At 47.7% G+C, this 12097-nt stretch overlaps 1 protein-coding gene across 1 annotated transcript; it reads right to left on the bottom strand.

The window, feature by feature from the left end:
• Nucleotides 1–6181: 6181 nt before the first annotated feature.
• On the bottom strand, nucleotides 6182–10133 carry RBM3 (RNA binding motif protein 3). The gene is made up of 7 exons (XM_521047.9): nucleotides 9910–10133; nucleotides 9200–9315; nucleotides 8816–8922; nucleotides 8064–8169; nucleotides 7879–7975; nucleotides 7375–7458; nucleotides 6182–7018 (listed from the first exon to the last, which is right to left on the bottom strand). Exons 2-6 carry the CDS (start codon nucleotides 9300–9302, stop codon nucleotides 7398–7400), a joined length of 474 nt encoding a protein of 157 aa, XP_521047.2. The 5' UTR covers nucleotides 9303–9315; nucleotides 9910–10133; the 3' UTR covers nucleotides 6182–7018; nucleotides 7375–7397.
• Between the last annotated feature and the right edge of the window lie 1964 nt (nucleotides 10134–12097).

Genomic DNA, 12097 nt, shown 5'->3' with positions numbered 1-12097 from the left:
GCTTTGTTGCCCAGGCTGGAGTGCAGTGGCACGATCTCGGCTCAGTGCAACCTGCACCTCCTGGCTTCATGGAATTTCTCCTGCCTCAGCCTCCCGCGTAGCTGGGATTACAGGCATGCGCCACCATACCTGGCTAATTTTTGTATTTTTAGTAGAGATGGGGTTTCACCTTGTTGGCCAGGCTGGTCTCGAACTCCTGACCTCAAGTGATCCACCCACCTCGGCCTCCCAAAGTGCTGGGATTATAGGCGTGAGCCACTGCACCTGGCCTATACATCTTAAATACACTTTTTTTTTTTTTTTGGTTAACCACACCTCAAAAGAGCTGGGCAAAAAATTAATGTGAAAAGTTTCCATCAAAAAAGGACTAATAATCCAGAAAAGATTTGCTAAATAAGACTGGGCATGGTGGCTCACACCTGTAATCCTAGCACTTTTGGAGGCCGAGGTAGGAGGATTGCTTGAGTCCAGAAGTTTGAGACCATCCTGGACAACATAAATATAGTGAGACCCTGTCTCTACAAAAACCAAAAAAGATTATTGGGCATGGGTGATGCATCCCTGTAATTCCAGTTACTCTGGAGGCTGAGGTGGGGGGATTGCTTAAGCCTGGGAGGTCGAGGCTAGAGTGAGCTGTGATCATGCCACTGCATTCCAGCCTGGATGACAGAGCAAGATGTCATCTCAAAAAAAAAAAAAAAAAAAAAAAAAGTAAAAGAAAAGATTTGCTAAACAAGCTTATAGTAGGGGCATTAATTGATCTTATAGTGTGAATATTGACAGATGGACTTATGCGGTTTTGTTTTGTTTTGTTTTGTTTTTTTATTGAGACAGGGTCTCGCTGTTACCCAGGCCAAAATGCTACTCACCGCAGCCTAGACCTTCCAGGCTCAAGCAGTCCTCCCACCTCAGCCTCCCAAGTAGCTAGGACCACAGGCGTGCACCATCACACCCGGCTAATTTTTATTTTGGTTTAACAGGGGCAGGGGGCAGGTGGCGGGTGTGCCTCACTGTGTTGCCCGGGTTGGTTTGGAACTTCTGGGCTCAAGCGTTCCTCCTGCCTCAGCCTCCTAAAGTGGTGGAATTACAGGTGTGAGCCACCGCACCCAGCCCAGATGTACTTACATTTAAAAAATATAGACATTTGTTCTGAATGTGATCACCTGTAACAGAAACATGTCCTTTGGGGCCACTGCTATGAGAAGGTGGGCAAGGACACTGCAGAAGTCAGACGACAGATAGGGAAACAAGAGGGCCCTTTTAAGGCTCCCACTGTAGAGACTATGGTGTTGTACATGGGAGCGACGCTGTCTGAACAAGATCAGGGTGAGGATCATAGAACGAGACAGGAAGCAGCCATCCTGGTTCACCCACAATTAACACCAATGATGTTAAAAGGTTAAATTCACAGTAAATCATTTCTCCTGAAATAGAGGAAGATTGTCTTTATGTTGTTGTGCTTGTTTTTAAATCATCAATATAGTTTAACACATTCTAAGCAGTTTTGTGTGGGATAATTTGAAGGACATGGGTAAACTCTAAAAAATCTTTTCATGTTATCTATGATAACTAGCAAGGAAAATAGCTGGATGATGAGTAGGTGAACTTGCTTTCTCAAGTAGGCACATTCCCTAAGTAAAGGTTTTTGTATGAGTTAAGCCTCATGGTAGATAAACTTGGATAGCAACATATAAACTGATGTTAAGTTGCAAATTCTTCATGTTTCATGCACTGTGCACTTTGGATACCATGGAGTCCAAGCCAGCACACAAGGCAACCAAGTCCCATAAACCGGATGATTTCAATGCAGGCTGACACTGAACTCCCCCGTCTAGGACTCCACTTTCTCCTTTACCAAATGGTTTTCCTTTTTTTTTTGAGACAGAGTCTCACTCTGTCACCCAGGCTGGAATGCAATGGCGCAATCTCGGCTCACTGCAACCTCTGCCTCCCTGGTTCAAGCAACTCTCCCACCTCAGCCTCCCGAGTAGCTGGGATTACAGGTGCCTGCAATTAGGCCTGGCTAATTTGTGTACTTTTGTAGAGATGGGGTTTCACCATGTTGCCCAGACTGGTCTTGAACTCCTGACCTCAGGTGATCCACCTGCCTGGGCCTCCCAAAGTGCTGGGATTACAGGCGTGAGCCACCGCACCGGGCCCCAAATGATTTTTTGAGTAGCGCATGCCCAATTACCTTTTACAAGACAGACTCACATGCTGATTTTCCAGCCTTCAGCAAGAGTGTGGAGACAAAAGTTACTCCATCTTGGATGCCAATCCACCACGTTTACTTCTGACTAGCGCCAGTCCTGTAAATGCCTGATTCCTCCTTTGCCATCCCTAGTTTAAGAGCTTGTCAGGGGCCGGGCGCAGTGGCTCACGCCTGTAATCCCAGCACTTTGGGAGGCCGAGGCGGGTGAATCACGAGGCCAGGAGATCGAGACCATCCTGGCTAACACGGTGAAACCTCGTCTCTACTAAAAAATACAAAAAAATAGCCGGGCGTAGTGGCGGGCTCCTGTAGTCCCAGCTACTCCGGAGGCTGAGGCAGGAGAATGGCATGAACCCGGGAGGCGGAGCTTGCAGTGAGCCCAGATCGCGCCACAGCACTCCAGCCTGGGCCACAGAAAGCCCAGATCGCGCCACAGCCAGGGCCACAGAGCGAGACTCCGTTTCAAAAAAAAAAAAAGAGCTTGTCAACTTTTACATTATCGCACAAATTAGATGATGATGCATAGAGTATTATGCCTGTTCTGGAGTTGCCTTCATCTTGCTGGAGCACACTTTCCCTATGGTATGTAAGCCGGGGGTTGAAGAGCAACAACAGCATGGTTATCTTGCTGCCACCCAAGGCCATGCTTATTTTTGAGAGTTGTGCTCTGTCGCCCAGGCTGGAGTGCAGTGGCGCGATCTGGGCTCACTGCAATCTCCACCTCCTGGGTTCAAGCCATTCTTGTGCCTCAGCCTCCCAAGTAGCTGGGATTACTTGGTGTGCGCCACTACACTCGATTAATTTTTGTATTTAGTAGAGACGGGGTTTCATCATGTTGGCCAGGCTGGTCTCAAACTCCTGACATCAGGTGATCCACCCACCTCGGCTTCCCAAAGTGTTGGGATGACAGGTGTGAGCCACTGCGCCCGTGCCGTCATGCTTCTAAGTCCCCCCAGTAAAGAACCCTTTACTAACAATTTTTGTCTGCCTTGTTTCTTGGCTCCTTCGGCATTTGGAGGTTTGCATACAAGGCTCTTTCATGGGAACAATGAGTAAATGGATATATGCATTAAAAAAACGAATATACTCTTTCACAGCATATTAGAAATGTTTATTAAGAATAATGGCATGAACTGCTTTTAACAATTTAGAAAAGACCCATTCCCCCCGCCCCCCCCCCCCGCCCCCAGATCCAGGGCACTTCCTCTAAGTAAACACAAATATTTCTGTAGTGAACTGTATGCATATTCCCACTGAGTAAAGGTTATAAGAAGCCTCAGGTCAGGTCTTACCACCAAACTTGAAAACACTTGGAATGCAGCTGGGCAGGGACTTGAGCAGGTTTTATCTTGATAAGCAGGTAAGAATGGCAGAACACTGGCTTATTGTCAGCCAATGTTTTTTTATATACCTGAAGTATTCACAGCAACTTATTTTAAGAAGCTTTTTAAAAGTTCTACACCTCCACCCCCACAACTCCCCAATCCAGAACATGGAACAAGGGTGTGGAGGTGTTTGATGGACTTGGTCTGTTCTTAACATTTAACATTTAATACTCTTAAACCCTAGGCCAGGTGTGGTGGCTCACGCCTGTAATCCCAGCACTTTGGGAGGCCGAGGCGGGTGGATCACTTGAGGTCAGGAGTTCAGGACCAGCCTGCCCAACACGGTGAAATCCTGTCTCTATTAATACAAAAATTAGCCGGGCGTGGTGGCAGGCACCTGTAATCCCAGCTACTTGGGAGGCCGAGGCATGAGAATTGCTTGAACCTGGGAGGCGGAGGGTACAGTGAGCTGAGATTGCGCCACTGCACTCCAGCCTGGGAGAGAGTGAGACCCTGTCTGGAAAAAAACCAACAAAAAAACACTCCTAACCCCTGTGTGAGGTGGGTATTATTATTTCCATTTTATGGATGTTATAACTGAGGCAGAGAAGAAATTAAACTAGGAAGCAAGGATCTGAAGTGATTTCTGCCTAGGTGGGATAGGAGGGGTGGGGCTTAGGACTTGAAAGCCTAATTGAAAACCAAAAGCCAATCTCTTAATTTATTCTGGCCCTTGACAAGAGATTTGGTGAATGGTTCAGAAAGATTTTTGGTACAGACAAGTTCCAGGGCTTGAAAGTGAAAAGTAGTTACAGGCCATGTGTTTGGTCTTTGCAGGTCTTGGGATACATGTTCTCAAGGTACCTTGAGTGTTTGGGGGGTTTCTAGCCTCAGTGGGTTCTTGACAAATGTGCATCAGTTGGATGCTGAAGACAAACCAAAGTAGGAGACCAACAAGCACTTTAAGGGTGGTCGGGGGTTGACCTCAAATCTGGAACTTTATTCATCACGGACTATGGCACTATAGAAAACTGTGGGCTCTCTTCCTTAGAGCAGATAGACAGCCAGAGACTGGGACTCCCTGGGCTGGATGATCACAAAGCACATTGTAAACACAGCAGAGCAGAGCAGGTTTAGAGTTGTTATACAAATAAATTTTGGTCTTCATTGATTCCACTTAGGAACATTTTGTTGCAGGAATATTACTGATTATGGATCCTACCTCAGCTGACACTGGGGGTGAGAGGTACATTGCCATCCTGAGAGACAGGGAGCAGAGGACCCCCTCCAATCCCCCGACCTACAAGGCATTCACAGCAGTCCTCCTGCCAATTCTCACTGCCTTAGCTCCCTAAAGGCCCAGAATAAGATGCCTCCTCAGACCAAGTATCCACCTGGTGGGGTTAGCCACAATGCCCCATAGCCTGGGCCTGGCTTAGTGGGTGAGGTGGAAGTTCCCAAGTCTCCATCCACCTGCCAAAGCAAATTCATGACTGTTTGGGTTACAGGAAGAAGGGATATTGGGGCCTGTCCCAACTAGCTGGGAAACTCAGGAGGCAGGCCTCCAGGACTGGAACTCATAATACAGGGTTCCACAACGCACCAGCAAGGGAATAGGCAGCTCAGGACAATAATGTCCTGGAGTTTGCAACCTGGTGGTAACTTAGCTCAGTATTAGCCAGGTGAAAGCCATGAATACAACAGAGTTTTCTGTTCCAAACTAGAACCAATGGAGGGATAACACCCATGGGGCCTCAATACAGCCACTAGAAAGAACCATGACTAAAGGGAGCAGAACTGAGGAACTAAGACCAGCTAGAATTACAAAATTACCACCACTTTACCACCCAAGACACACACACACCAAAAAAGATCAAATCCCCGTGACTGAGAGCTTTGCCAACTCTTCTCAGTGGCTTTATATGCCAATTAACCTAACCCTCCACAGAAAATGGAAAATGGCATAAGGCTGAAATTAAATGACTCACCCGAGGTCAAATACCTGGGAAGTAGAAGAGCCCCTACATAAGTCCTGGAATCTGAGCTCTTAGCATTGTTTTCAAACCAGGCCTCTCTCATGGCCCTCATACACAAAGATGAGTTCAGTGCATCTCTGCCCAACCCCCATCATTTCAGGGGAAGGAATGAACTGGTACCACTATTTATGATAGGGATTAGCTCACGCCATGAGATTAGGTGCTTATGTTTTCAGAACAATGGGACTAAGATAAGAGACCAGTTAAGGAAACCCAATTCCAGCAGGCCTCAGGCCTCAATGTACACCTAACCCTCTGGCAGTCCCTGCCCACCCACCAACCAAATATTCTCCAAGCCTCCCTCTCGTTGATGTGCCATTTTTTTTTTTTTTTTTTGAGACGGAGTCTTGCTGTCACCTAGGCTGGAGTGCAGCGGCACAATCTCAGCTCACTGCAACTTCCGCCTCCTGGGTTCAAGCAATTCTGCCTCAGCCTCCCGAGTAGCTGGGATTACATGCACCCGCCACCATGCCCCGCTAACTTTTGTATTTTTAGTAGAGACGGGGTTTTGCCATGTTGGCCAGGCTGGTCTCGAACTCCTGACCTCAGGTGATCCGCCCACCTCTGTCCCCATTTTTAATTTGCAAAATGGGCTAAGAAAAAAGCAGTTTGTTCTCAGGTTTCATCTTTTTAATAAGCTCTGTGAAAGACATCCTAAGCACTGTATGAGACACAACAGAATATTTTTTCTTCCAGTATTAAAAAAAAAAAAAAGACATTTGCAAACATTTTAAAGCCAACTCTTCTATATAATCAGTTTGATGATCTGAATTAGAAAATACCCCTGGATAATCATGTTCTTGATACACATTTCCTTTTTTTTTTTTTTTGAGATGGAGTCTCGCTGTTGCCCAGGCTGGAGTACAGTGGCGCGATCTTAGCTCACTGCAACCTCCGCCTCCCGGGTTCAAGCGATTCTCCTGCCTCAGCCTCCCAAGTCACTGGGATTACAGGCGTACACCACCACGCCGGGCTAATTTTTTAATGTTTAGTACAGATGGGGTTTCACCATGTTGGTCAGGCTGGCTTGATGCACATTTCTTATAGGTACATTTGGAAAATTGCTTCCTAACCACAATAAACACTGTGTACAGGTTTTTAAAATGTCCCTGGATACACATTAATTTTTTGAAGTCAGTCTGGCCAAACTTGCCAGAACCAATTATTGCTAGCTCCAATAAACCTAAGAGCTCAAACTAAAAAACTGGTAAAAAGAAAAATACTCAGGTTCTACAAACGTCCCATAATTTGTCTTTAAATAGGCAGAAAAAATTAAAAAAAAAAGATGGAACTGTCTAAAAGGTCTTCAGCTACCTTGGCAGGTCAATTTAAAAACAAAAGGTTGATATACTATAAAATAAGATGCTTCAGTGCGACTCCAAAAACCTTTATAAATACAGCCATTTGGAAGGACGATCCTGGATCAGAAATTATTCCTTGTGTATCTGGGAAACAGCAAGAGGGGGAGAATTGTGATGTCATGAAGTAACAGCTGACAACATGCTCACCTCCTAGAGCTGATGAAGATGCTGAGGGTTGGACAACAGGGACACACCTTCATTTCCTCCATCCCACACAAGAGTAGAAGATTATAGGAGATGGGTTTTCAGATCCCACCCCCTAGCAAACTTGCTCTGATATGCACCTGAGAGCAAGGAAGGCCTAGCTAGGAATGTTTGGTAGGTTGGCTGGGTGAGGTATGAGGGCAGCAGAAATGCAGAGCAGTCTTGCCAGAAAAGGTGAGAGGGTCATGACAGAGTGTGACAAACAGGTTCACTCAATGCCGATATCCAAGTCTCACCTATATTATGTGCATGTCTCATTTCAGTTGTCATAATTGTCTCTGTAATTTCCTCCTGAGTAGCGGTCATAACCACCCTGGTTTCTGGGGGGAAAAAAAACACACAAAAGTTTTCTGGGACTGCATTATATATACCACTGTAATTATATGCGTCACGTTTTATAGTATGGGTCATAACATAAACCTTACATATCAAAAACAGGATATGTTAAGCATATGAGTATCACAGTAAACAGTTTTATGGCATACGATTTATATGCAGTATATTAAATCATATTACATGTTAAAGCAATATAGTTATATAACCCACACACCACAACATATATAGTATACTTTACCATGTCGCAACTATATGACCACACAATTAACTTAAAATGCTAAATTTCATACTCATTTTAGGTACACATTAGTAACAGCAAGGTGTGGTATGCATGAACACCCAGGCGCTGAGTTCTTAAGGAGAGGGAAGCAATAGGAGAACATCCCAGCCCTTTGGCTACCCACCTGCCATTATAGTCTCTGGAACGTCCATATCCATATCCATACCCTCCAGGTCGACTGTCATAATACCTGCCACTCCCATAGCCCTGGTCCCCACCACCTAGAGCAGAAAAATATTTAAATGGCAGTTGTCCACACATAGGCAACTCTCCCTCTCACCCCATGATCAAAACGATCACTGCACTCACCTCTAGAGTAGCTGCGACCACGCCCATGGGCCCCAAAGCCACCTCCTCTGGTTCCCCGAGCAGACTTGCCTGCATGATCCACACGGATCTGACGACCATCCAGAGACTAAGTGTGGGAGACACAAGGATGATGGGTTGGCAGTCAGTCAGGGCAATGGTGAGGGAAGAGCAGGCAAGGGTAAGTGGGCAAAAGAGGCCAAAAATTCCTGCTGGGCACCAGGTTCTGGGTGCCATGTTCCAGAATAAGCTCCTTTACCCCAGAATGGCTTCATCAGGAGCTATAGAATCCCACACAAAATGACCTGAATGCACCATGTTCCCCTTGCTACTACTTACATCTTGACTGAACTCAGGCTGAGTTCTCCTCCCCACTCCTCTAAGCTGCCCGACTATCAGGGCTAGACAGACACCTCTCTTGGTTTGAGGCTTCAGAGTCCATGTCAGAAGACTCACGAGGTCCTCTCCGGGCCAGGCCCACAGGTCTGCAGACTCTACTACCTAAGCCCAAGGCAGGTCAACCATCCACAGGTGGCTTCTCGGCCTCATGCAGGACCAGTCGTCGCCTCCCAGGCGGCCAGGCTCTGTCTGCCGCTGCCCTCCACCCCCTAGAACAAAAGGCAGTCATGCTCCTGTGAGTGGGCACTGCGGGGCTTGGTGGCCACGCTGCCCCGAGCAGACACAGAGGGAAAAACAAAAAGAATGAAGGAAGCCGCAGACAGGGACAAGGTCCCTCTGCAGATAGGAGGCCCCACCTCTCCATTCATGGCTCTCATGGCAACTGAAGCATGCTCTGGGTTGGTGAAGGTGATGAAACCAAAACCCCTGGACCGCTGAGTCTCCCGGTCCTTGACAACGACCACTGTGAGAGGGAGAGAAGATGGAGCAATGTGGACCAGTCAGTACCCCAAAGGTTAAGTAGCAAAGGGTGGCCGGAAAAGGAGATGGCATAGGTAGGGAAAACGGAGCCCTCCCACTAATCCCAAAGACGCTTCCCCTCATCCTTAGTCTACACCATAGGCTTAGGAAGAAAAAGAATTTGGAGGCGTGGGTCCTAACTTTTCAGTTAATACTCCTTGAAATGCAAGGATCCCAGACTTTCTCTCACCAACCCCCATTGTGAGTATGGCCCGTCTCACCCTCAGAGATAGGTCCGAAACTGCTGAAGTGGTCTTCCAGTGCCTGCTCGTCGGTGTTAAAGTTGAGCCCTCCCACGAAGAGCTTTCCTTCTTCAGAGGACATGGCACTTCAAGTCCTGTGGGAAGAACATGAAGAATGGTGGCAGGAAGGAGAAAGAAAATGGAGATGTGAGAAAATAGCGAGACGGAAGGCAGAGAAAAAGCACAGAAAATAGACAAGAAAGAGGAACAAAATATGGGTAACTACAGAAAAGCTGAGAAAGGCGGCCAATAAGGTGGTAATCTGAGGAAATGGCTCAGCGCAGCCACCATTAGGGGGCCACATTGCGCATGCTCTCACATTCATAGCCGCCACGCCCGTCATTTTGTGCCACTGCGCAAGCCCAGAACATCCCTGCGTTCCCTTAACGCCGGCAGAACAAGATGGCGGCGGCCACGTGGGATAAGGAAAGTAAGTGTCGGCTGTCGCGTGGTCACTGCCACCACCGACGCCATCAGTCCCTCCCGGTAGGCCTCACACTCAGATACAGCGCGCCGGCCTCCCACCAACCGAAATGTTTCACCTCCGAGCACGGGACCCGCCCGCCCCAGAGAAAGCCAAGCCTACGTGTCAGTGGCCATTACTCTCCCCACTCGCTATTCCCCGGTCACGGCCGGCGCGGCGCGTGTGTGGCGAGGAGCCGCCGTTCCGCAGGACATACGCAACTTACCTGGAAATTAAAACGTAAAAAACCCGGACGAACAGCGAGCTCGGAGGAGCACAGAAAACAGGGACGGAGCTGCGCCGGAAGACGATTGATAAAGAGTACGTAGCGAGGACGTCCCGGAACGTTCCCCTTGCGCGTCCCGGCGTGCGTGCTGATTGGCTGAGGCCAGCAGGGGCGGAGTGGTGGGGAGAGGAAGGGACAGCAAAGCGAAGGGAGCAGTGTTCTCCGCGAAATGGGGTGTTTCCGGAAATGGGCTGTTTCCGGAAATGGGGTCGACTTTTGAACAGCTGGTGCACCCTAAACGTCAGCATCCCCCCCACAACCGGCTGAGCTGCCTTGATCCCTTCCACAAAGGAACCTTCTCAATCTCATACTACTTGCTGTCCCTGACATCATCCTCCCGTCCTTGCCATCATTTCCCCCGCTGGATCGGATGTCTTCCTCACCATCGTAGTCGTCTTCCTCTAGGTCCCTGCCATTCTCTGATGTTAACCTCCTTCACCTTCTAGTTCTTTAACCTCATACCCTTTAAAGGCCTGACATTTTATCCCCCACCGTCACTGATGTCATCACCCTTCACAGTCCATGATGTCAGACCCAACGTTTTAAGGTTTGACCCTGACTCCTACTCTTTCTCCTCTGTGCTCAACATCTAGCCGCCTGTCATGGGACCCTTTTCCCTGGCGTCATTCCATCTCATCTCTGACTTCAGCCCTCACCCTTGTCTGACTGCTGGCGTGAAGCCAGCCCCTTAATTTTCTCACCAATAGACTGCCTGAGATGGCTTTTACAAAACAGGATGCTGGCCGGGCGCGGTGGCTCACGCCTGTATTCCCAGCACTTTGGGAGGCCAAAGCGGGCGGTTCACGAGTTCAGGAGTTCAAGACCTGCCTGGCCAACATGGTGAAACCCCATCTCTACTAAAAATACAAAAAAAAAAAAAAAAAGAAAGAAAAAAAAATTAGCCGGGTGTGGTGGCACGTGCCTGTAGTCCCACCTACTCGGGAGGCTGAGGCCGGAAAATCGCTTGAACCCGGGAGGCGGAGGTTGCAGTGAGCCGAGACCACGCCATTGCACTCCAGCCTGGGTGAAAACAAAACAAAACAAAAGAGGATGCTACGATCTTCAGAGGTTGTAAATCCCAATCCATAGAGCAATTTTTGCTCTCTTCGAAAGTAACTGAGCCCTTGCCGGGCGCAGTGGCTCACGCCTGTAATCCCAGCACTTTGGGAGGCCGAAGTGGGCAGATCACAAGGTCAGGAGTTCAAGACTACCCTGGCCAATATGGTGAAACCCTGTCTCTACTAACAATACAAAAAAAAAAAAAACAATTAGCCGGGCGTGGTGGTAGGCACCTGTAGTCCCAGCTACTCAGGAGGCTGAGGCGGGATAATCGCTTGAACCCGGGAGGTGGAGGTTGCAGTGAGCTGAGATCATGCCACTGCACTCCAGCTTGGGCGACAGAGCAAGACTCAGTCTCAAAAAAAAAAAAAAAGTAACTGAGCCCTTGATTCACAGAAGGGACTTTCGCAATACACAATAGACTTATCCCAATCAAGTAGTGTCTGAGCCCACTGTTCACAATTTGGTCTTCAGTGTCTTGGCCACCTTTACAATAAATGGATTTGACAGATTTTTCACTTCTGAGCGCCACATCAACGAAGAATAAGTTAGTTTGCCCTCAGAGGCTAAATTTCTTATCCATAGAATGAATTTGCCCAACACAGGCCAAATTTGCTAACATACAGAATACAGTACATCCATATTCCTGTTGGGGTAATTCCCATATTTATCTTCCTGTTATTGTCAGGGATTCCTCACATAGTCTAATTATTAATCCCTTAGGTGTTGGAAATAGCCTCTCCAGCTCTGGCATTTGTGTTATTAACTTTGTAAGCAGTAAACTTAGTTGAATAAAGATCCATAATTTTGATATAATCATTTTTCCCCCTATGGTCTGTGCTTTTTTCTGAGATGGAGTCTCACTCTGTCGCTCAGGCTGGAGTGCAGTGGCGTGATCTCAGCTCACTGCAACCTCCGCCTCCCAGGTTCAAGTGATTCTCCTGCTTTAGTCTCCTGAGTAGCTGGGATTACGGGCGTGTGCCACTATGCCCAGCTAATTTTTGTATTTTTAGTAGAGATGAGGTTTCACCATGTTGTTCAGGCTGTTCTCAAACTCCTGACTTCATGA

This window comes from Pan troglodytes, chromosome X (assembly GCF_028858775.2).
Source record: "Pan troglodytes isolate AG18354 chromosome X, NHGRI_mPanTro3-v2.0_pri, whole genome shotgun sequence".
NCBI classification, from domain to species: Eukaryota; Metazoa; Chordata; class Mammalia; order Primates; family Hominidae; genus Pan; species Pan troglodytes.
This window is presented reverse-complemented; position numbering and strand designations above follow the sequence as displayed.